This window comes from Harmonia axyridis, chromosome 5, assembly GCF_914767665.1.
Source record: "Harmonia axyridis chromosome 5, icHarAxyr1.1, whole genome shotgun sequence".
NCBI classification, from domain to species: domain Eukaryota; kingdom Metazoa; phylum Arthropoda; class Insecta; order Coleoptera; family Coccinellidae; genus Harmonia; species Harmonia axyridis.
The window spans coordinates 38,612,602-38,637,692 of NC_059505.1; the positions used below are offsets into that span (position 1 = coordinate 38,612,602).

A 25,091-nucleotide genomic window follows, 5' to 3' on the forward strand; every position below is an offset into this window, starting at 1 on the left:
AGTGCTAATTTGCACCCCATGAGTTTGCTCAAGCTGATTTTGTAGGAGGCGAGCGGTTGCAAACCGTTGTCTCAACGAAGAAACTCTCAAGTAACGTTCTTGAATGGCAGTTGTTACCCGTGGTCTACCCTGTCCTGGTCTTCGGACATTCATACCTGTCTCCCTGAATCGCTGCAACATTCTGGACACACTTGTATGGAAAACTCCAAACCTTTCTGCAATTCTTGTGTATGTCCACCCTTCTTCTCGCAAAACTACCGCTTGGATACATTCCTCTTGGGTCAAATTGCGTGTTTCGCGTTGAATAGCGATCGAGTGTAGAAAATCAAACGAAAGAAAAACTATTGGTCACTAGAATTGATCGAGAACAACTGATTTCAGAATGGAGCCAATACATTCAAAATCTGAAAATCTCATCTTTTTTTATTCCTGCTGGGAAAAAACATCTGTATTGAAGAAAAACGTTGAAAGTCGATAACATATGCATGCATAATTCTGATAAAAATAATTATCATTGAGAACACCTTCAGTTGTAGAATAAATTTGAGATTTCCATCATGTGCGTTAATTTTTTTGCGCAGTGTACATATTATACAAGAGAACCCCACTAAGGATGTTCTTTGCACTGAACACTTTAAATGCTCTTAGGATGTAGGTTTGGTAAAGTTCAAATTTTTTGTTTTTCAGACCGCAAAACTGTCTATTGACGATTGTGACACCGAATTGGCCCTCAAGTATGGCGCAGAACTCGGAGAGAAATGGAACTGTGCATCATTCGCAGAACACGAACTAGAACCTAGATGCTCCTCACCAACAGAAACATGCCACAGATTCCTCGATTTAACTGGTCCTTTAGAATTGGGCGGCCTCCCTTCGTTACCTTCGATGTTCCAAACCAAAAACGTCGACTTCGAAGGGTGCATAGCGAATTTTTATATCGACTACAAGCTGATCGATCTCAACGAGTAAGTTCTTCGAATACCCAACCATAGTGCAGTTTTTTTTTAATTTCTTGTTCTTCAGCTTTGTTAGCGATAACGGAACTACTTCAGGTTGCCCGGAGAAGAAGTCTTTTTGCAAGTCTTTACCTTGCCAGAACGGAGGTACCTGTAAAGATGGTTGGAATACCTACCAATGTATTTGTCCCAGGGGGTATGGTGGTAAAGATTGCAGTGAAGGTAATTTGTACCCATTCTTTGACTTTCTTCATCTCAAATTTCTCTTTCTTTCAGTTATAAGTTTGCCATGGCAATTCTCTGGAGATGGTACGCTCTCTTTCAATCCTCTTCTAAGACCAATCCAACTGCCTTGGTTGAACGCCCTTTCTATCAGAACCCTGCAAGCAGATACTTTCCTAATGTCTATACAAGTTGGCCAGAACAGCTCAGCTGTATTGTCGGTAAGGCATTATTAAATTTTTTAAAACTACACTCACTTTTCATATTCCTCTATATTTTAGTTGAGGAATGGTTTGTTGGCATACACTTACAACACGGAAGAGTTTGAGTTGAAAACCAAGGTGTTATCAGACGGACACTGGCATCATATTGAGGTCACTTGGTTAGGTACTGAAATAAGACTTTCAGTAGACTACGGAGATCACAGTGTGATGATACCGTTCTTTGAGAAAATACAAGGATTGTACGTTGGAAAAATTCTTATTGGAGGTCCTGATAATAGCTACAGCAGTTTGAATGCTGGATATAACTATTTGGAAGGTATTTATATTCATAAAGTACCTACTTTCATCGATACTCAATGAAACTTTTTTCATAGGATGCCTACAAGATGTTAGAATCGGAAACAACCAAACTTCCTTGAGCAGACCAACAGTGAAAGAGAATGTTCAAGAAGGCTGTAATGTTCTCACGGAGTGCCAGAGTGAGTGTAGCGACAACGCAGAGTGTATAGTAGAGTGGGGGAAGTCTCGTTGTGAATGTGATAGAGGTTATGTAGGCGCTCTATGCCAACCGGTATGCAACATCAACCCCTGTGAAAATGGAGCAGAATGCATTGAAAACTCTGAGCTTAGCAAAGGCTACCAATGTATGTGCAACTCTTCAGAATACTCTGGAGAGTATTGCGAGGACAAGATGGCTCAACCGTGTCCATCCAGTTGGTGGGGATATCCGGTAAGAATTCTTTGTCCATAAAAGGTATTTCTTCTCTAACTGAATATATGTGTTAAAGGTTTGTGGTCCTTGTCACTGTGATGTGAATGCTGGCTATAATCCAGACTGCGACAAGAAAACAGGACAGTGTTACTGCAGGGAGAACCATTACCAACCTAAGGGAAGCACGAAATGCACACCCTGTGATTGTTATCATGTGGGATCTTACGGTTCCCAATGTGACCAAGAAACTGGCCAATGCAAATGCAGAGAAGGTGTCATAGGACCAAATTGCGACTCCTGTCCCAATGCTTATGCTGAGGTCACCTTGAAGGGCTGTGAAGGTTTGTATTTGTTGAGCTTCTACTAATCAAAGTGTGTATATGAGTTTTTGATGTGTCATTACTTTTTGTTTTAAATTTCAATATTGGAATCATTGTTTCAGTGATATACGATGGATGCCCCAGAAGTTCTTCGAAATCTATTTGGTGGCCCAGGACCCTTTTCGGGTCTGAAGCCATCGAACCATGTCCGAAAGGTTCTCAAGGAAGATCTTCTAGAAAATGCGATAACGAATCGAATGGTTGGCAGGAACCAGACTTGTTTAATTGCACGTCTGACAGATTTGTGTTGTTGAGAGAAGAGGTAAGCTGTAAAAAGTCTATTAATGAGGTATCATAAGATGAAACACCACGGTTTGAAAGAGTAGTAGAATCATGAGAGTTCATCAATAATTATTTTTAGTTATCGAGCCTTGAAAGTGGAGCGCTGAATATGAATACGTTTGTTGCCATCAAGTTAGCTTCGGATTTATACAAAGCTACAAAAATGACAACATATTTGTATGGAGCTGACGTATTGGTAACCTTCGACCTCCTGAGAGAGCTTCTGCAGTATGAGTTCAAGTTGTTCGGTCTCAATTTGACTCATAGCCAAGACAAGGACTATATTCGGGTACGAGTTTCCTGAAGACTTGAAACTTGGATGGCTTCATAAATGTTTTTTTTTTTTCGTTTACAGAACATCGTCTATTCTGTGAATACCGTATTGGATGCTAAACACAAAGACCACTGGTTGAGAATCAAACAACTTACGAATGAACCAGTGGATAAGTTGGTGGCACTAGTAGAAAAATATCTTATGGTTTTATCAATGAGTCAGCACGATACATACACCAGCCCCTTCGAAATTGTATCACCGAATATGGGTAGGTCCTTACAATGAACCATTAGGAATCTCATCAATGAACAAACATGGAACTGAGTGAAAAATTGTTAGAATTCCCAACATAATCTATATTTACTCAACAATATGAGAATTCATGTGATTTTAGGACATTTTTTTAGGACCATTTAATTTAATTTGCATTTCATTTTCAGTTTTGGGTTTGGATGTCGTAACAGCAGAATCCCTTTACGGTTTCGAGGTAGAACTCCCAACCATGAGCAACCAGATGTATACCACAGAAAAAATCGTATTACCCGACACCTCAGACTTTTTGAAACCGAACGTGCAAAGTATGAGCTCACAAGGACCCCTAGTGGGTTTTCCCAAATACAACAACTACATTTTGGACAAGACCAAGTTCGACCAAAACACCAAACTGTACGTCCCCTTGAAATTACTTGGAATCGAACCTGTCAAGAGTTACGAACTTGTTACCAAGCATTCCTTGCCTCAAGAAGGAGCAGTCGTCAGTTATGCCCAATATAAGGAGGCTGGACTGCTGTTCCCAAAACATTACGACGCTTCAGTTGTCAGCAGATGGGGCGTGGACATAACACTTGGTTCTCCCATAATTTCTGTGCATATTCTTGTACCTGAGTACGTCGAAGCTGTTAAACCTCTTCCTATGGACATACTGAAATTTAGAGACTATCAACAGTCCGACCTAGTCCACGACGAAAAAGACAGTTGGTTCAAGCAGACACCTGAAGATGGAGGTGGAAAGTTCCATAAAAACGACCCACAGTTCTTAATTTACAACAATAGGAGAAAGAGAGACGATATGTCGACAAAAAGACTTCTGTATAAAAGTCTTTCAGGCACACAGCTCAAGCACTCGATCCGTTTGCAGATATGGTTGAATTCCAGCGATACCATCTTCAATGAAAGATCCAATCCACAGTGTGTTCATTGGTCTACAGCTAGAGGGTGAGTACCGTGATATTCTAGTCGATTCAAGTACTGAGTTCGGAATTTTAGGATTGGAGAGTGGTCTAGAGTTGGTTGCAGAACGGAATTAGCTGAAAACTGGTTTGATGTTGATGAAGATACACCTTTGATGATCAACTGTACTTGCAATCACCTCAGCACTTTTGCTGTCTTGGTAGATGTCGTTGATCTAGAGGTAAGCAGATATTTTTTGGAATTTTCACTTTTATTCAATACGAAATTTTGATTTCAGTATATACCAGAGCCTTCACTGCTAGAAGACGTCACCAGTTACAGTTGCTTCAGTATTTCTTTGCCTCTCCTTCTAGCTACCTATTTGATTCTGGCTCTAATCCGAGGAGTGCAGACTAACTCGAATGTGATAAGGAAAAACTTGGTTTTCTGTGTTTTCCTAGCGGAACTGCTCTACTTTGTGGCTTTGAAAGCTAGGAAATCACTTGTACATAACGAGGTAAGTGATTCTCCTAAGTCCTTGGAAACATTTTTTTTCTCAAACCAATAAACTCACCTTCCTCTTTCAGATTTGTTGTAAATTAATAGCTATCAGTCTTCATTATCTTTGGTTGACATCATTCTCTTGGATGCTGGTCGATGCTATCCATCTCTACAGGATGCTGACGGAAATGAGAGATATCAATCATGGACCCATGCGTTTTTATTATTGCATGGGTTATGTAATGTCGGCAGTAATTGTTAGTTTGGCTGTTGGGGTTAGAGCTCACCAATATGGAAACTTCTACTTGTAAGTAGTTCTTTAACTTGAATATGTCCAGTTCGATGAATATATTGTTTCTTTTAGCTGTTGGATGTCTTTGTACGAGAGCATCATCTGGAGTATGGTGGGTCCAATCTGTATAATGGTGTTTGTGAATTTTATCATCCTGGCGTTATGCATTAGAGCCGCTTTTACAATACAAGATCATATACTAGGTTTCGGCAATTTGAGGTTAGTTTTGAGCTTAACTTGTCATTAGCAATGTTCACCATGATTGTTACAGGACTTTGCTGTGGGTTTCTGCAATAGCCTTACCTCTTATGGGTTCTACTTGGATCTTAGCCTTGATGGCAGCTTCAGAACGTCATCCACTCTTCACACCAGCTTTATCAGCTGCTGTTCTGGTCCACGCTGCCTTCTCTCTTGCTGGATATTGTTTTGCGAATGAAAGGGTCAGGGAGAATCTTTTAAGGTAAGGTTACTGTTTGAATTTGAATGAACCATCTACCTATAATTCTTTTTTCGTAGATCTCTAATGAGATGTATGGGTAAAAAGGTACCTTTATTAGAAACTACATCTGTCGGAGGAATCCCAAGTACTAGCAGTCAAAACATAAATATTCAATCAGTAAGTTCAAATGTTGAGGTAATTCGCTTCATCATACAACGTTCAACTATTATTTTACAGAGATCTGCTTTGGCTTACCATTCTGGTTTGGACCAGAGGAGGAACATGGGAATCTCAAACTCAAGTACCACTTCTCGGTCTACCACGAAAACCGGTTCAAGTCCATATAGGTAATTTTCATTGGCTCGCGACACATTTAATTCCTCTAAAATCTTCCATGTATTTTAGGAGTGATACTCATTTGCGGCACACCTCTACCAGTACTTCAAACTACAATTCTACAAGTGACGTTCCATCTTATTTGAGAGGTTATGATACAGGTCTACATAAGCACAGAGAATTACCCGAAGAGACGGAAGAAAGAAGTAGAGAAAGAAGAAGGGATAGTGACAGTGATTCTGATGGTTCTGAAGGTCGAAGTTTAGATCTAGCGTCAAGTCACTCTAGTGACGATGATGAGTCCAGCAACAGAAGGCATAGATTGAGAGGTGAGTGGATCGCAAGGTCCATGGTCCATGTGAAAATGGCGCAAATGCTAATTTTTGCTTTATTTTTTAGGAATTGATAATCGACAGAGTTATTTGCCGAATATAACAGAGAACGTGGTATCTAGGTGTGGTAGCCCGCCATCTTTAAATGTAGTGACCAATTCCCAATTGTTCCCAGCAGTTCCGCCAGCTTATGGGCCTAGATGGACAAGTCAACTTCCAGAAACCTACCTGCATAGTCCAAACAGTAAGTTGTGACGGTGATATGTTTTATTTGGCAACAAGTACATACTTGTTTGGTTCTAGTACCTGAAGTTGGCCGTTGGTCTGCCGAAACTGGTTCCGACAACGAGATGTGTCAAAAAACAAGCTCACCTAATCCTCTGCCGAATCCAAACGTTCCATCTGACACCTGCATACCACATCTACAGAGTGAAAACTACATGGTTCGTCCACATTACGATAATCACTACAATCCCAAGAATCAGGTTTTCAAGAACAACTACGTGCCCAAAATGATGCCACACGAAAATATGAACTATCAAGATTACAACGAAAGAATGTCGGACATAGAGGAGAAACATCAGATGAACGATAAATACCTATTTCCTTATACAGGTAAATTGATATAATTTGTAAACGGACTTGTTACTAAATGAAATGAAGTCTTATATTAATTTTTGGCTTTTTCATGACGCATTCAGACACTATGTCAGAAGGTTTGTATCTAAGAATACTAGGTGTTTTTCCTGAAATGTTGTATTTTATTTTTGACATTAATCATTTTGACAGCTGAGGAAGACCACGCCCCGATGCACAACATCTATCCTGCCCATCAGGTTAGCCATAATGACGTGAATAATCCATGTATGGACTACCATGGATCGGCCATGGGATCAAGAATTGGGTCTGTTCTGGGATCTTTCCATGGTTCAGTAGGTGGTAGTGTAAGAAGCTCTCCATCTCCTTTGATGCCACCAGTGACCATGATGCATGGTGGGCACCATCAAGATTCTCACCAGTAAGTAATATTGAATTTTATTTCGGTTGGTAAGGAAACCTATTTTATAAACTAACTTGACTAATCCTCATTTCTGTAGCTGGTGTTGGGAATATGAATAAATTAACAACTAGGACTGTTTGAACGGTAAGGTTTCGGTAATAGAAGTTACCTAATATAAGACTAAAAATTTGTTTTCCTTAGGAAAAAAGCAGATGACAACGAAGAAACTTCGGTTTGAACGACTAGTTATAAGTAAACAATGAATGTACAAATTCTAAGGATATTTATTGTCGATACTCAGCTTAGCAATTGTGTATAGTGCTTTCAAAGAAAGAGCAAACACTAAGATACGTTCAAAAAATGTGGAAACGATATCTATAGATTGTTATTTATGATATTATTTTTTTTTGTGATATTTTTATTGAAAATGCTCATTCCATTATTTGTATTCGAACAGTGAAACATTGGGATTTGTTTGTTGTATCTCTGATTGTTCTCTATATTTGTCGTTTCCTTTGTTTCATGTTTTTAATTTAATTTTTATTTATACAGTGAATCACTGGTTACTGTGATTTTTAGGTACTTAATTTTTTTTTTCATAAGACATGTAGCCTTCATAGTAATTGAATAATATGCTCTCTTTTTGGATTCGTGAATACCTGCAGTGCCCAATTAGATATAAGTAAATTGAATATTACAACTGTAGTGAAATTTATTAGCTCTTTAATGTTCTTTGATTTTTTTGTGACCTTGATTGGATATATTTGTTGTGGACATATTAAAGGGCTGATAAATATATTTTTACGGTTTAATGTTGATATTATATATAATGAAACTCAAAACTTTGCGATTGGCTCAAAATTAAGTCCATATAGGGAGGAGGATGTGCAGCATTGTACAGCCAAACAGTGTTGCATAAAGTCTCCTATTCAGAAACAAGATTTCGTACAATCAAAATATAAATTGAAGACTGCAACTGATTGGAACAATCCGAAAATCTCGAATTTATTTGTACACTGCATAAGTTTACACTTAGAATAACGCCATTCAATGTATTTTATTGTAGTCCATAAGTGCATATTATATTTATAAAATGATAGGTTCTTGAGCCATCAGAGGAAAAGACTAAATTATTTTTTAAGCCGTATAAAGTTTTAGGTTGCTCAAAACGAAATATTTTTTCATGAATTTTGTATGAAAAAGTGTGCCTAATAGCTTTATATTCGTTTTTTGTATGGATGATTAGGTAATTTAGCCACGTGAGATCTCAGAGTTTAGGTAGTTTTTTAAAAATTGGGTCTTTCTCTTCCTGTAGGTTTTGTGACCTTAGTATTTATTTTACAGATTTTTCTACTGTGCAATCGAACATTCCATTTTATGTACTCAATTTTACAACTGTAAAGGAATATATACCTAGTATATTACTCTGCTTTTTTTTAATCCCCACCATACTCAACCTGTACATGTAGGAAATTAACCTTAATACAATCTGAAACTGCAGAAAACAAGGAGAAAAAATTAACGCTAAACAATAACAAATTATTCTTTATAGTCTTCATTCACTCTTTTTTTTCTTTCTCAATTTTTTTCTTGAGTATAAATTTGATTAAATTTTTTAAAACCAGTACAACTAAAACAACTGAGCCTAATAAGAATATCACCACGTCCAGTAGTAAATATTGGTACCATGCTAGATCTAAAGCTGCAACCCTGAAGTGTGAAGCACCCTTATTTCTGATCACATATTCAACCCAAAAATTAACAGCTTCCTTAGGTGGTATTGGTTTATCTCTCATGATATGAGACCTTTTTACTGCGTTTTCCTTGTATCTGTGTAACAAAAGTTGATGTTTTAGCTATTAATATAACGGGAATTTTAGCTATTCAACCAGAGTATTTTGCTAAACTCGGAAAAAAGTATATTTTTTATTGGCCAAAATATGCCATAATACGAGCTTGTTTACAACAACAAATTTAAAAGAAAGAATGGAAAAACAAATGAATAACCTTAATAGGACGAATAAAGTAGTAACCTAGGAGGATCATAATAATTAATGATACGATAAAAAAGTTCAATGTACGGTATCTAGATACTCACTTTGTATTCCTCAGTACATCATTCAAATGAGTTGTCAATTTGTCTTCAGTGAGTTTTTTGAAAGGTATAAACTTCCCATATCCATTGGTTTCAGCTCTGACCGAATTCATATATTGCTCAGCAAAAACAGGTAATGCCAGAACTGGTATACCATGATATACTGCTTCCAAAATACCAAAAATACCACCATGTGTTATGAACAGCTTAACATTTCCATGGCCTGGAAAATAAATTTTATATTGAACTTTGAACTTTACGACTTTCTATCAAGAAGAAAAATTACCCAAAATATCGCTCTGTGGAAACCATTTTCTGATGATGACGTTTTCAGGCTTCCCAGGTAAATTTTCATCTTCGAACTTGAACAAAACTGTTTCTTTCAATTTTGAGAACGCTCTGAGCAAGATCTCTAGTTTATCTTTTGGCATCGTCGAAGCTTTCAAAAAGGATCCCAGGCTGAAGTAGATAACGCCTTCTTTGGCATCATCTAAGACCTTTTGGAGGTCTTTGGGAAGTGGTATTGGTTCTTTCAAGTGGAAACCTCCAACGTTGATCATACTAGGTACTTTAGGAATTGGACTATGAACGCTATCATCCGAATTCAAGAGAACCAACGAAACATTGTAGATTATGTCGTCCAGATGGGGTGCCCCAGGGAAGTATTTCTGGACCAGTCTGTTATGCATCGGGATATTGATCCAAACCCGAATCAAATTGCTGTAAACGTAATACAGAGTGTTGTGGACTCGTTCAAAGAACGACATAGGACAAGAGAACTCATGGAAAAAGTTTGGTATGTAGGATGGATTGTCTGGGTTTGCCTGGTATGGGTTGGTCCATTCGTTGGTGTCCATAGAATTGTACATGATAAGAGGGGCTTTGAAATGATGCGCCAGGTACTTGACAGCCTCAGATTGGAATTCCTCGATGATGACGGCGTCGAAGGTTTGGTTGATGTTTATGAACTTGCGGAATTCGGTATGATTGAACATGTCTTCTATCAGGGAGATGCTCATTTTGTTGAAGCTGAATGGCCTGGTGAGGGTGAAGTGGAATGTTTCGAAGAAATTCGGTCGGAGGGCTGAAAATTGGTATAGAGCAAGGATTAATGATTGAATTTTGAGAAAAAAATCGTGAAGTTTCATTAATGTAAACAATTTCTGTTACTTAAATATTGTAGTCGTTTTTTGAAAGTTTTTTGAATTTTACAACAAACCAGTGGTTTGTTTAGTTGTTGTTAAAATGCCTAGAGTCGAATTATTGGTCTACGGGAGGCGGGGTTGACATTTCGAGAAATCTCTAACAGTATGAATAGAAATCCAACTAGTCTTGAGATGTTGTCAAGCATGGTTTGATAATACTCAAAATCGAAGGAGAGTAGGCACCGGACGTCGAAAGGGCACAAATGAAGTTCAAGATCGACGTCTAAGACTTAAGGCCATTAGATACCGATTTGCGACAATTCGATATTTGGCTGATGAGTGGTTTACGAACGGTTTACTGCCGGATAAGGTTTTTTGGACTGCAGCATTATTGACCCCATCTTGTGCTACCTCTGATGGTTGAGCATCGCCGGCAACGGGACCCCCCCCCCATGAATATCGAAACCCTGAAAAAAAGTTACGGAACTTGGTGCACATAAAATATATATCATGCAATAATTTCAAATTACTAATTTCCTGAATATTACAATCAATGACAACTTCCTAAATACGTTATAAGCAAAAACCTTTCAGCACAAATTAAACTGAAAAAACGGGAAGCCTATAGCTATTGTAGTTTTCGAAATATCGCTCGATCAGCCAGAAAACGGACCAAGTTAATACGTAATCTGTATTTTGTTGCAAAAATGCTTCTATTAGGACGTTCTGGTTTCACCGAAGACCTCTCGGATTGCTCTGAATCGTTTGTTTTTGTTTATTACATCCAGATGAAGGAGAATAAATGAATATTCGTCGATAATTGCACACACTTGCCGAATCTTATCGTATAATCCGTATAAATGTTCGGCATCAGCAAGTTGTAGAGAACATTTTTTTAGATTTTATTTAGATTCGAACGTGCTTACGAATAAAATCAGTTGCTACCCCCCCTCATGAAAAAGAGCTATATCCGCCCTTGAACACAGTATTAAAAATTTTTTAAGAAAAATTGTAAACCCTTTTTCTTTCAAAATTCCAATCATTTACTCTTTGCTATGCTATCTATGTTTTACCAAAATTTAAAACTTAAACAGATCCTGCAGGGTGTTGCAGTTTCTTTGTCAGTTAGTATATATTGCCGCTATACATAATTTTCTATCAATTTAAGTGAAAATATTCATTTATAAATAAATATTGTATTGATGATTTTCTATTGGAAAACCTTCTATTTTTGAATATATTATTTTTTTAATTATAGGTCATTATTGTTCATTTATTTATTAATTTACCCTGTTCACTTTTTATTGTATGGTGAAATTTCATTTCAGGATTGTTTCTGAATATATTTATTGTTTAAAGATTTAAACTGTCATTTGATAAAAATTCACCTTTATTATATACTTGTTCGATTGTTGTTAGTTCCCTTGTGATGTGTATTAAGTATGTTTTTATATATTTTACAGGCTTGAAAAAGGGCACTGCCCAAAACGTTGCCTATCAAATGACAGTTTAAATCTTTAAACAATAAGTATATTCAGAAACAACGCTGAAATCAAATTTCACCATACAATATTATTGTTTATATTATCCGAAAAAAGTACTGTGTTCTTAAAATTACATACTTCGAGAAAATAGCTAAGAAATTAACTAAATAAACGAATAAACAATAATATGTAGGCTTCAAATTCAACAAAGTATCTCATTTATCCAATTGATATGAATATCACTTATCAGAGATGTCATATTACAATGATATGAATTTTAAAGAAATTCAAAAAAGAAATTGAAACCTTCTAGACAGATTTAGTTTAGAATTTCACTCATATTTTTCGTTAATCTCTCACCTTTTAGTTTCTCGGCTTGCCCTGTTAGAACCACTTGGTTGTAATTTTCAGGTGGATTTTTCTCACTGAAAGCTGCTATTATTGTTACATTATGTCCTTTAGCAGCTAATATTTTCATCAAACTGCTACCAGCCAAATAATGACTTGGACCGCACATGTGGAAAATCCCAAGAATTTTCGCGCCATCGGCATTCAAACAAAATCCCACCAAAGTCAATAAAAACACTTTAAGTTTCATTTTGAGATGAAAATCCTATATTCACACGCTCTTTGATTTGAAATTGAAATTCGTAATCAACTTGAGTTTATCTGTATATTACTCCATATAGTGATATATGATTTGAAGCACGATGTGGAGTTTAAATAAATAATATGGAACACTGCTGAGACAGGAGAGAACAATATAAATAAATGAATGTTGGGGATGTTGGATGTTGACCTTGAGGATCGATGATTTCCAGGGCCGGCGCGAGCAATTTTGGCGCCTGAAGCAAAGAATATTTCGGCGCCCCTGGTGAAAAAGTATCAATAAACTCCCCCTCCCCCCAATAAAAACCATCACCTGCCTCGATGATAATTTGCCATTTTTGATTTCTGTAGCGATTTTGCTAATAATGTCCTTTCTAAAGTCGTTCCCAGTGGATTTCTTTTTTTTCGGACATTTTTACCTACAATTAATTCCTGGATTTCTTCGACGCCGATGAACAATGCGTAAGTAATATATCTGATTCTCACATTCACAATCGATCACATACGATCGATGAAAGAGAACAGTCGCTTCACTGTTTCACTCCTAACGCCGGCCCTGAACATTTCGGATACGATAATATCACGTGTGAACCCTGGCTACAGGGGACACCCGGAAAATTTTTTAATTCTAATACTACGTGTTATCTAATGTGGTTTCTTTATTATTTATCAATTATTAAAGTTTTGACAACTCAATTATTATATTTTTTCAGGAAAAAAGGCTTGGATTCTCGAATCGAAAACAATTCTTTGTCCCAGATTTCATTAGATTAGTTCAATATAGGAAATAACAAATAATACAAAAAAATACTTATTTATTTTACTTAATTTCATGTTGTATAAGAAAATTCTTAGTAAAATGTTAGCATACAGATTTTGACAAAATATCACATTATTCAATATAGAAAGTAGTACCTATTTGTAAGTACTTTTTTCTTCTGGAACAACTTATTTGTTCATGTTCTTTGTTATCTTGATATTACTTTTAGCTGAGCGAGAATAATATTAATTCTTCTTCTTCTTGGAAGTTGGTTTCTTCTTGAATATCAGTTTTACTAAAAATCTCAATAAGAGAACTGCTGCTACAACTACGGCTAAAATGAATAGTACGACATCTATCAGCAGATATTGGTACCATTCTAGATCTAAAGCTGCCACCCTAAGATGTGGAGCACCCCTGTGTCTTATCACATACTCCACCCAATAATTTACAGCTTCCGCAGGCTCTATAGGTTTGTCTCTCATAATTTGAGACCTCATTTTGGCATTCTCCTTATATCTGCGAAAAAATTGATAGAATAAATGAATTATGACGATAGTAAAAAAAAAAAAACAATTGGCTGATGAAGTCATTACAGATAAGCTGTTATATTTCTGCCAGAAATATCAAGTGTGATTTATTAAATTATAAACTTACTTTGGATTTTTCAGCAAGTCGTCCAAGGTTTCACTGAAATTGTCTTCTGTGAGTTCTTTGAAGGGAATATGTCTACCGAACCCATTAGTTTCAGCTCTTTTTCCATTCAGCTTTTGCTCAGCAAACACTGATAAGGCCAAAACAGGTAGGCCGTGGTAAACTGCCTCCATTGTGCTGAAGAGGCCACCATGTGTGATGAACAACTTCACGTTTTTATGGGCTGAAAGGATTTTGATGAATAAGAAGTAGATTTACAAAGAAAGGCAGGGAACAATAGTAGATAATATTCAGTAATGAAAAGGCCAAACTCATATATCCAATCATAATGGAATGAGGTCTGTTAAACTCACCGAAAATATCATTCTGAGGCAGCCATTTACTGATTATGACGTTGTCCGGCTTGCCAGGTAGGTCAGGATCTTCAAATTTCCAGATAACAGTCTCTTTGAGTTTTGAGAACTTCCTGAGTATGAAATCTCTCTTTTCTTTAGGCATATCTTTGCTCTTTACATTAGAACCCAAGCTGAAGTAGACAACGCCATGCTTTGCGTTGTCTAATACAGTTTGTAGGTCGTTAGGCAAAGGTTTAGGCTTTCTTATATGGAAACCACCGATGTCTTTCATACTTGGTACTTTAGGTATAGGCTCATGCACACTTGGATCAGAATTCAACAGAACCAAAGAAACGTTGTAAGCTATATCTGCCAGATCTGGCGCATTTGGGTAATACTTGTGCACCAATCTATTCTGAGCAGGGAAATTGATCAAATTGGACAAGATCTTAGCGTAAACGTAAAATATCGTATTTTCCACTCTCTCAAAAAATGACATATGATTAGTGAGATGTGACAGATAGAGACTGGGATGGTAAGATGGAGTATCTGGGTTTCCTTGGAAGGGGTTAGTCCAATCATTTGCATCCAGAGCGCTGTAAACAATCAGCTGTGCGTTGAAATGATGGGCAACGTATTTCATGGCTGTTGCTTGGAATTCTTCAATGATGACAGCATCGAATTTCTCCTCAGTCTTCATGAATTCCTTGAATACTGTGTGGTTGAAGGTATTTTCTATAAGATTTGTTGTCATGAAGTTGAAGAATATAGGCATAATCCAGGTAAGAGGTGTAAATTCGAACCAGTTGATTGAATTATCTGTGAAAAGAAGATGGCGTTAGTTACTAGTGCACTATGACAGTTCATCCCTAAAATATATGAGTATTGACTGAATTTGAGTAAATACCCTCATATTTTTCATACAATCCTTCCATTACAATCTGCTTGTAATTTTTCGGAGAGTTCTCATCCTTGAAACTAGCTAAAATGGTGACTTCATGCCCTTTTTCAGCGAGTATCTTCATCAGAGTATTATAAGACATATAATGACTTTTAGCAGGCATATGGAACACACCAAGTATCTTGAAACCTTCCAGAGTATGCAATACGGTAAAAAGAAACATGAAGCTAACCTTTAATCTCATTTTCAAAGTTCCCTCGCCCACGTAAAGAAATTCTTATTTCGTTTTATTTTCACTCGAATCTATTGAAAATAACTGGAATTATCGACGGATTTGAAAGAACACAAGGAGTAATCTTATCATGTGGTAAATGTGTAGACTCAGTGAGTTATCTTTTTATCGTTGTTGGTTATTGGTTCCGATGTTGAAAATAGCCTTACCATTTGATATTGGAAATATTGTTATTACGATGAAATACTATAAATTTATTGTCTCATCTATATTTCTATCGATGGTTTTATTATTTGAAATTTCGTAATATGAGATTTTCATATAATCATATATTGGAAAGTGAATATGAAATAGGTACTATTTTTTCGTGATCAGGTTTGAGAGTTATTTTTTTCAATTTTATTTATAGGTATACGGTGTTGAAGTATGCTGAAGATGCTCGAATTAGCCTTCGGCGTTTTATAGTTAGAAGCATAAGGATTTCATTTAAATGAACATCCATACTGATTTCCATCGAATTCGGAGGTGATATACACTGCCAAAAAAATTAACGCACATTCTGAAAATCTCAATTTTAATGAAACTTAACTCTACATTGACTTTATAACTTATTTTTTATGTTCTCTCGGGAAGGTTTTGAACGAAACAAGACACATTAAATGGAAGAAAAATTCAGGATTTCACCGAATATTATGTGGAAGAAGAGAAATAAACAATTTTCAAAATACTGGAATGCTGATAAGTGATTTTATACTTGGTATTTCCACCCCTTGCGCTAATTACAGCTCGGCAACGACGGTTCATACTCAAAATGAGTGATCTTAAAATGTTCTGATCTAATCCTTCCCAGATTTCTCTGAGTTGGATTCCTAAGTCATTAAGAGTAGCTGGATGATTTTCTGAACTTCTCAGCAAGAAGTCCAGATCTCAATCCGATTGAGCAGGTTTAGGACAACCTCAATAGAAGGCTGAGAAGTTCAGAAAATCATCCAGCTACAGCTGGAGTCTCTCGAGACTCCAACCTCTTCAAGGTACTCCTGAACGATGCGCGCACGATGGGGTCTGACATTATCGTCCATGAAAATGAAATTTTCACCATTGTATGGGGCAAATGGCACTACATGTTCTTCAAGAATGTTCCTTATATACCTATCAGCATTCATAGCTCCATTATCCACGACCACTAGGTCTGTGCGAGCAGTCAAAGATATTCCACCCCATTCCATAATCGATCCTCCCCCGAAACCAGTGGTATTCAGGAAATTGCACTGAGCATATCTTTCATGTGGACTTCTGTATACAAGGGAACGTCGATCACAATGGTAGAGGCAGAATATAGAATCATCTGTGAAGAGAACTCTTTCCCAATTAGCCTCTTCCCAATGGATATGCTCTCTCGCAAAATCCAAACGCGCCCTTCGATGGGCTGGGGTAAGAGCTGGGCCTCTTGCCGCGACACGAGGCCTTAAATCATATTCTCTGAGGCGATTTCTTATTGTCTGAGTGATAATTTGCACCCCATGAGTTTGTTCAAGCTGATTTTGAAGGAGGCGAGCGGTTGCAAACCGTAGTCTCAACGAAGAAACTCTCAAGTAACGTTCTTGAATGGCAGTTGTTACCCGTGGTATACCCTGTCCTAGTCTTCGGACATTCATACCTGTCTCCCTGAATCGCTGCAACATTCTGGACACACTTGTATGGGAAACTCCAAACCTTTCCGCAATTCTTGTATATGTCCACACTTCTTCTCGCAAAACTACCGCTTGGGCAGATTCCTCTTGGGTCAAATTGCGTGTTTCGCGTTGCATAGCGATCGAGTGTAGAAAATCAAACGAAAGAAAAACTATTGATCACTAGAATTGATCGAGAACAATTGATTTCAGAATGGAGCCAATACATTCAAAATCTGATAATCTCATCTTTTTTTATTCCTGCTGGGAAAAAACATCTGTATTGAAGAAAAACGTTGAAAGTGGATAACATATGCATGCATAATTCTGATGAAAATAATTATCATTGAGAACACCTTCAGTTGAAATTTGAGATTTCCATAATGTGCGTTATTTTTTTTGCGCAGTGTATAAAATTACCAGAAATTTACGCACAGTCGACTCCCACCTAAAAGTGTTAACAATGCTTCAGTAGACTCGGAAGCAATAAGAACCCAAGAATAACATTCTTGAATTTAATTATGTTAATACGAAATTCCCTGTAAGCAAAACAAACAAAGCGAATGTGTACTAAATAACTAAAGCGCGTATATTGAAATTCAGCTTCAGCTATAGTTCTAATTGAATTTTGAATTTATACGTGAATTTATGTGTGTAACTATTAATATAAATGAAGTCATTTTTATTATTTATGGATATTTTCTGACGAGGCGTAGGTAATAAAATTTTTGGCAATTCATTGTGGTCAAGTCAACAATATAATAAAAATATTTGAATTGCAAGAACACTTGAAATGAACTGATAACGAATATTCGCAGATTAACTTGTGAATCCGATAAAAAATGCTTTTAAATATCTGATGAATGACATGACAATTTTTGAAATTCAGTGAAATCTCATATGCATTATTTCAAGTTTGCGTAAGTATACCTTGTGTTAAATTTTTTTTTTGTCGAATTCTATATTCGTTCCAAACGTAACGCACTATATGTCAATAATGTTAATGGACCATTATCAAACATGTATGAATAAAGCTTTTTATTCAAATATTATTAATATAGGCCAATTGAAAAGTAGCAACAAAACATTGCAAGAGATTAACTAATTGTTACACAAGGAATGTGATGAAATTCCAATTCATTTTATCATTTTTTTAGGGATTGGATTAACTCGGTCTCTACTTGATGGAAATTCATTTGAATCAAAATTGAATGACAGTTATTCTATAAATAACAATTGTTTTGCTGAACTACTGTGTAGAAGAAGATACTTCTTCTTCACATTTTACAGTTATTCAAAATGAGAAAATGTAAAATTTGAAGAAGCTGCTGTGTAGCGAAACAATTGTTATTTTGGTAATTAAATAAAAGAAATATAATGTAATCACTAATTATTTGCTTTTTTTTTCTTTCTATTTTATTGCTTTTCTTTGAGTCATTTGTATTTGACTTGTCCTATATTCTATATACTGTACTGTCTTAATTATTATCAATAAAGTGTATTTATTTAATAACAGTCACTTAATTTCGATAAACGATTAATACAATTTTTCGTCGATTTTTCCAAAAGTCGATCTCATTACAATAAAATTATATACCAACCTACCTTTTAGTTTTTCTTGAAGCCCTGGAAGATAAATTTGTTTGTAGTTCTTCGGAGGATCTTTCTCCTTGAAAGCTGCCACCACCGTAACATCATGTCCTTTTTCAGCTAGAATTTTCATCAGAGTACTACAAGACATGTAGTGACTAGGTGAGGGCATGTGAAAAACACCCAAAATTTTCGCGCTTTCAACCCATGTCAAAAACAAAAGTAGCACACCGAGTTGACCACCAATCTTCATTTCGAACACCAAGATCAGACTGAATATCTCACGTTGAGTCAAACGCTTAACATCTCAGTTTTGAGGTTAGGTCGATTAGATATACTAAAATATACAAAACATGATTTTATAATTCTTATCTCGCATGAATAGACAAGTCATTCTACTTAATTCAAATGTGGGGACAAAGTGCAAAAATTCCTTCCAAGTACAAAAGAAGTTGATATTTGAACCTCTAACACCTACCAAAACAATTCAATGTCCTTCAGATGATGTGTTATTAGATGTTAATTGATTAATAATGTGCTGTTACTTCATAGGCGTCGCTTGAAATTGGTATAAGCCGTGTACCATGAGACTTGTGAGCATTACATCGAATTTTTTCTTGGTTTGGAAATATTATTTATTTATTTTTATTTTGTTTATTCATTTATTATTATTACTAGACAATGTTATCATATTGGATAAGACAGATGGAATGTGAATATCCTTTATATTTAGAAAACTCTATGATTTGTGACATTTTAACATGCTTTTGATTTTTCAAATTAATAATAGCGATATAAGAGAATGAGAAGCTGTCTTGTTGTATTAGAGTTAGGGAATAAAACATTTATTCGCAAAGTGCTTAAATTTATAATACCAAAATTAGATTCAGCACACTATACAACACTTAAAATAAACAACAGACATGTTTTTCAAAAGGACCAATACATATCGATTTGATAATCTGATCAGTTTGAAAAAACTTCTACCTGGAGTATCCGATTGACTCAGCGCAAGAGGTACAGTGCACCAAGGTCCAGGACAATGGGTGCTGCGCTTGCTGTCCACTGACCAAAAACATAAGCATCGATATGTGACATCGATTCATCATTACATCCGTATTTTGACACTTGTATGGTATATTGCTCACTGGCTTCCTTGAAAAAGGTAAAACCAACAACAGAGAATATTACATAACAGTATTTGATCGATTGAGTCCAGAAATTGAGAAGAAACATCCCCAAAAGCAAAAGAAAAAATTCTCTTTCACCAAGACCATGCTCCTTGTCACAAACCGATGAAAACCATGGATGGATTCGTCGAATTGCGCTTCCAATTGCTTGCCACCCTGCTTATTATCCAGATCTGATCACGCAAAAATGAAAGAAATTTGGCTCTAATAAAAAAGTGATTGCTGTGATTGAAAGCTAAGATGAATTTTTTGATATGAATTCCTATTGTTCCTAAAGTTGTTCTTCTTTAGTTTGTTTCTATAAATATGAATTTCATTTCAATACTTCTCTCCCTTGCATTGAAGTTATGATTTTCAATTTTTAACCTTATAATTATCATAAATTTCTTTCAATTTCAATGTTTGGACATTATGAATCTTTACCACTTATCCAGATTATGGTATCTCTAACAGTTATCACTTCTGAACTAAAAATTTTTGAACGTTTTGCCCAAGACATAGATCAAAGATTGGGTAATGGAGGGAATGAAACAAATGCACTTCATAGATTGTACTATTATGTAATATTTTTTTCATAAAAATATTTCGTATCAATGATACCCTTAATTGCTAATCGAAATAAATGATCACAAGTGAATAATTGTTATCTATTGTAGACAATACTCGTATCTCAAATAAATACTTCATGAAACAATATACATATAAATGTATGTTGAAAGACTTTGATTTTTTAGAAGTGCATGATTCAGCATGCTGATCATATTTTAGTTGCAACTTCAATTCTTCTTCTCTTTCGACTTGGAAGTTTGCTTCTTCTTAGAGTAGAGTTTGATTAAAAACCTTAAGCCAAAAACTGCTGAGGCAGTTATTGCTAAAATGAAGAGAACGACATCTATCAGCATATATTGGTACCATTCCAAGTCTAAAGCTGCCACCCTTAGGTGTTGGGCACCCTTGTTCCTCACTACATACTCCACCCAATAATTTACTGCATCAGCTGGTTCCATAGGCTTGTCCTTCATGATTCTTGATCTCGTCTTAGCATTCTCTCGGTACCTATGTGGAATTCACAGATGTAAACTCACTAAAATTGAATTTGTTAAATGAAACTCACTTTGGATTCTCCAGCAATTCATCTAGTATTTCACCGAAACTATCTTCAGTTATTTGTTTGAAGGGAAGGTGTCTGGCGAATCCATTTGCTTCAGCTCTTTTTCCGTTAAGTTCTTGCTCAGCGAATATGGATAAGGCCATAACAGGTAAGCCGTGGTAAACAGCCTCCATTGTACTGAAGAGACCTCCATGTGAGATGAACAACTTTACGTTCTTGTGAGCTAAAAAGATATAGAAGTGAATGGAGTAGATGTACAAAGTAAGACTCTGAAAATTTGATGATGATATTGTAAAGTAGTAAGAAGACCAAACTCTTGCCTCCAATTAAAATGAAATGAGGTTCGTTCAACTCACCGAAAATGTCATTTTGTGGTAGCCAGTTACTGATGATGACATTGTCAGGCTTGCCAGGCAGATCAGTATCTTCAAATTTCCAGATGATGGTCTCTTTGAGTTTGGAAAACTTCCTGAGTATGAAATCTCTCGTTTTTTTGGGCATATCTTTGCTCTTCACATTGGAACCCAAACTGAAATAAATAACTCCATGTTTTGCGTTGTCCAAGATTTTTTGCAGATATTCAGGCAAAGGTTTGGGCTTTCTTATGTGGAAACCACCAATGTCTTTCATGCTTGGCACTTTGGGAAGAGGATCATGCACGCTTGGATCTGAATTCAGCAGAACCAAGGAAACGTTGTAGGCTATGTCTGATATATGTGGAGCATCTGGGTAGTAATTATGTAACATTCTGTTCTGAGCAGGTAGGGATACCAAGTTGAAGAACAAGTTGGAGTAAATGTAGAATATCGTGTTTTCCACTCGTTCCAAGAATGTCATATGGTTTGTAAGGTGTGCCAAAGTTGGGACATATGAAATAGGTTCTGGGTTTCCCTGGTAACGGTTGGTCCATTCGTTAGCATCCATGGGGTTGTATACAATGAGAGGTGCGTTGAAATGACGTGCAACGTATTTCATAGCTTCAGATGCAAACTCTTCTACGATGACAGCGTCAAATTTTTCGTTCGTCTTCATGAACTCTTTGAAGTTGGTGTGATTGAAAGCCATATCTTGGAAGCTGTTGCTTATGAAGTGGAATACTATTGGTAGTAGAACTGAGTAAGAATTCATCTCGAAGTAATTCACAGTGTAACCTAAAAGAGAATTCAATTCATTATCATATAATAAAAGTAAGAGGGGAATAACTGCGGAAGTTTTAAAGTGAAATTATACCTTGTTTTTATAGGTGGAATTTATACAGAAGGAGCCTGAGGGAAATTAAAACTTCAGCAGAGTGTTATACGGTTCAGCTTCTTTTTAAATATTTTCATTGGTAAAGTTTCTCTAGCTACAGGGGTGGTTGATATTGGTATTCATGTTTTCTATGAAACCAATTATGATTTATGATAAGTCATGTTGTTCAAGGTGGCTTTTGAATAAATCAAATTGCAATTATTGTGATATGATATTTAAGTTAATTACTTTGACAAGTTAGCTTGCAATAATTCTCGCATTTAAAATGAAATTATTGTCAATTAACTTGCATGATTGGGTATAAAGTTTGGATAGAGGAAATATATCGAGTCAAATGGAGAACAATCTGCACTGCTTACAGAAAGTCATTGAAATACATTTGGAGAATACATAATATGTTCTAAAACTTTGCGGTAGAAATATTTATTCAGCGGCAGTATAGCGATAAATGTTGTTAATTCCTTTATTATGTTTTATTGATTTTTCGAAGAATTGATTTATTATTTAATTCCGTCTTTTGCTTCAAGGATGAATGAATTGGGAAGATCAATCCCGTAGCAATTCATTTTTGAGTGAAATTTCTTGCAAATAGCTCTTCTAACGGGTGTTTATTTTTTCGAGGTATATAACTTTAAGTTGGCATTACTGTTCAAGATGGCGACCGATTTAACAGCTGTCAAGTGATTTATTCTCAGTTTGGTTTGGCAATTCATCATGAATAGACTCACGCCTGAACAACGCTTGCAAATATTGCAATTTTATTTCGAAAATAATGGTTCTGTGCGGAATACGTATCGCGCACTACGTCCATTTTATTTTGTTTAGCGATGAAGCGTCTTTCTGGTTGAATGGCTACGTCAACAAACAAAACATCCGCATTTGGAGTGAAGCTAATCCTCAAGTGTATGTCGAAACACCGTTACATCCCGAAAAACTGACTGGTGGAATCATTGGTCCTTACAGCTTCAAAAACGATGATGGCCAGAACGTTACAGTCAATGGTGATCAGTATAGAGCCATGATTACTAACTTTTTCATTCCTGAATTGAACAACCATGATCTCCAGGAGCTGTGGTTCCAAAAAGAAGGCGCAACATGTCACACAGCTCGTGCCACAATCGATTTATTGAAAGACACGTTTGGTGACCGCCTAATTCCACGTTTTGGACCTGTGAATTGGCCTCCAAGATCTTGTGATTCAACACCGCTAGACTACTTTCTGTGGGGCTATGTAAAGTCATTGGTCTATGCGGATAAGCCACAAACCCTCGACCATTTGGAAGACAACATTCGCCGTGTTATTGCCGATATAAGGCCACAAATGTTGGAAAAAGTCATCGAAAATTGGACGTCCAGATTGGACTACATCCGAGCCAGCCGTGGCGGTCATATGCCAGAAATCATATTTAAAATGTAATGCCACAAGATTATCTTGCGGATAAATAAAATTCATGTCAATCGAATAATCCATCGTTGTTTTATTGAAATTTAAAGATCTATAGCTCTAAAAAAACACCCTTTATATGACTTTCAACTATTTCGGATATGAGATTTCAACACGTTGAGCATGGACCAATTTTTTTCCATTTCCCATAGTTTATTATCGAAAATAATAGATTAATTCGCATGTTATCAGGAAATATCACATCTTTTTTCGTATACAGTGTAGAAAATTGAGATTGAACAGTAAATATATAAACTCACGTTGAGCCTCTTCGAACAACCCATCTAAATATATCTGCCGGTAGTTCTTAGGCGGATTTTTCTCCTTGAAAGCCGCCACCACTGTAACATCATGCCCCTTTTCAGCGAGAATCTTCATCATGGTACTACCGGCCATGTAGTGACTTTTGCCGGGCACATGAAAAACACCCAGTATTTTGGCGCACTCAATCCCGGTCAGAAGGACCAGGCAAATACCGAGAAAACCGATGATCTTCATCTTGATTTCGAAGTTTTAGAGATACTGAGCTTGTATCGATTGAATAAGTTTATTTATAGGAATACTAGGTGTTCAGGTTGTATCGTTGCAAAGCGAAAATTTTTGAGATAACGGTTAGGGATATGATTCAGCTCGAACGAAATCGAGTAGAGTGCTTGTGACGATTAGTCGGCAGATTGTAGAGATGAATAGTGTTTTCGGCCGTAACCTTCAGTCCGCTACACATCGACGATTTGTGAAAACATGTGAAGTAGTGACTAGTAAATAGTAGTTATGAATAGATATGTTATGGAAGCATAGGCGTCGTTGTAGTTATTTAGTAAGGGGATACAAATTCAGCTGGTGAATTGTTTTGAAGGCGAAAAAACTTCTGAAATCCTTTTCTCATGGAAAGTGTCAACTGAAAATGGTTTCAGTAGAGTTCTAGGATATTGAACTGGGATACAATTAGGGAATCCAATCCCGTACCAAAAAAAAAATCCTGCAAATCCGCGGGATGAAAAGAATCCCGCGGATCCGCAAGAATGTGGGATTGTTAACAATATATATATTCTTTATACTCAACCTATAAAACATGCTCATAAAAAGTCCAACTGTTCTCGCGAGTGTGGAAGTTTATGGCACGAGCCTGAAAGGCGAGTTTGCCGCTAACACACGAACGAGAAGAGGACTTTTCCTACAACTGCCATGAAAAGTAGCGTATTCCTCATAGCTTACACTCGCGAGAAGAGTTAGACTTTCCCCACTTGTTGCACAATATACTATTCTCCACATGTTGCACACTATACTTTTCCTACAACTGCACGAATTTCAATAATTCAATTAATGGACTTGATTCAAATCAAAATGGCCTTCGTTGACAGTATGTGCTAATTAATTGCGTTTCCATAGAAACAACTCAAAAGCCTAATTCCATTGGTCTACAAAGCGAGATGTGGGCAAAGTGCCGTGTGGAAAAATATTTCTCACACTGTGAGCAATACATAGTTTTGAAGTTGAGTA

General features: G+C 36.4%; 4 protein-coding genes across 7 annotated transcripts in view; 1 reads left to right on the forward strand and 3 right to left on the reverse strand.

The window, feature by feature from the left end:
- Positions 1-8,544, forward strand: part of LOC123680728 (protocadherin-like wing polarity protein stan) — a 30,250-nt gene extending 21,706 nt beyond the window's left edge. For 2 of the 3 annotated variants that reach the window (XM_045618772.1, XM_045618773.1), the window contains exons 15-36: positions 688-965; positions 1,024-1,178; positions 1,233-1,399; positions 1,460-1,718; positions 1,777-2,132; positions 2,191-2,455; positions 2,557-2,756; positions 2,856-3,065; positions 3,132-3,318; positions 3,491-4,265; positions 4,317-4,461; positions 4,519-4,737; positions 4,808-5,028; positions 5,086-5,232; positions 5,285-5,473; positions 5,530-5,629; positions 5,690-5,799; positions 5,858-6,117; positions 6,188-6,364; positions 6,424-6,735; positions 6,910-7,138; positions 7,322-8,544. In XM_045618772.1, coding sequence (XP_045474728.1) covers positions 688-965; positions 1,024-1,178; positions 1,233-1,399; positions 1,460-1,718; positions 1,777-2,132; positions 2,191-2,455; positions 2,557-2,756; positions 2,856-3,065; positions 3,132-3,318; positions 3,491-4,265; positions 4,317-4,461; positions 4,519-4,737; positions 4,808-5,028; positions 5,086-5,232; positions 5,285-5,473; positions 5,530-5,629; positions 5,690-5,799; positions 5,858-6,117; positions 6,188-6,364; positions 6,424-6,735; positions 6,910-7,138; positions 7,322-7,358 — 4,998 coding nt within the window. In that variant the 3' untranslated portion in view covers positions 7,359-8,544. Of the gene's footprint in view, positions 1-687; positions 966-1,023; positions 1,179-1,232; positions 1,400-1,459; positions 1,719-1,776; positions 2,133-2,190; positions 2,456-2,556; positions 2,757-2,855; positions 3,066-3,131; positions 3,319-3,490; positions 4,266-4,316; positions 4,462-4,518; positions 4,738-4,807; positions 5,029-5,085; positions 5,233-5,284; positions 5,474-5,529; positions 5,630-5,689; positions 5,800-5,857; positions 6,118-6,187; positions 6,365-6,423; positions 6,736-6,909; positions 7,139-7,217; positions 7,265-7,321 lie in introns of all 3 variants that reach the window. The other variant, XM_045618774.1, reaches the window with a different exon arrangement.
- A 108-nt stretch (positions 8,545-8,652) lies between these two features.
- Positions 8,653-12,605, reverse strand: LOC123680731 (UDP-glucosyltransferase 2-like). Its single transcript, XM_045618776.1, has 4 exons — positions 12,205-12,605; positions 9,502-10,299; positions 9,219-9,438; positions 8,653-8,950 (listed from the first exon to the last, which is right to left on the reverse strand). Exons 1-4 carry the CDS (start codon positions 12,440-12,442, stop codon positions 8,680-8,682), a joined length of 1,527 nt encoding a protein of 508 aa, XP_045474732.1. The 5' UTR covers positions 12,443-12,605; the 3' UTR covers positions 8,653-8,679.
- A 646-nt stretch (positions 12,606-13,251) lies between these two features.
- Positions 13,252-19,078, reverse strand: LOC123680740 (UDP-glycosyltransferase UGT5-like). Of its 2 annotated transcripts, none has more exons than XM_045618788.1 (4): positions 18,611-19,078; positions 14,221-15,021; positions 13,871-14,090; positions 13,252-13,732 (listed from the first exon to the last, which is right to left on the reverse strand). In XM_045618788.1, exons 1-4 carry the CDS (start codon positions 18,846-18,848, stop codon positions 13,459-13,461), a joined length of 1,533 nt encoding a protein of 510 aa, XP_045474744.1. In that variant the 5' UTR covers positions 18,849-19,078; the 3' UTR covers positions 13,252-13,458. The 2 variants fall into 2 exon arrangements, with proteins under 2 accessions (XP_045474744.1, XP_045474743.1); XM_045618787.1 differs by lacking the exon at positions 18,611-19,078 and adding an exon at positions 15,110-15,550.
- Positions 19,079-20,329: 1,251 nt separating this feature from the next.
- On the reverse strand, positions 20,330-24,268 carry LOC123680737 (UDP-glycosyltransferase UGT5-like). The gene is made up of 4 exons (XM_045618785.1): positions 23,852-24,268; positions 21,253-22,047; positions 20,900-21,119; positions 20,330-20,841 (listed from the first exon to the last, which is right to left on the reverse strand). Exons 1-4 carry the CDS (start codon positions 24,087-24,089, stop codon positions 20,562-20,564), a joined length of 1,533 nt encoding a protein of 510 aa, XP_045474741.1. The 5' UTR covers positions 24,090-24,268; the 3' UTR covers positions 20,330-20,561.
- Positions 24,269-25,091: the final 823 nt, after the last annotated feature.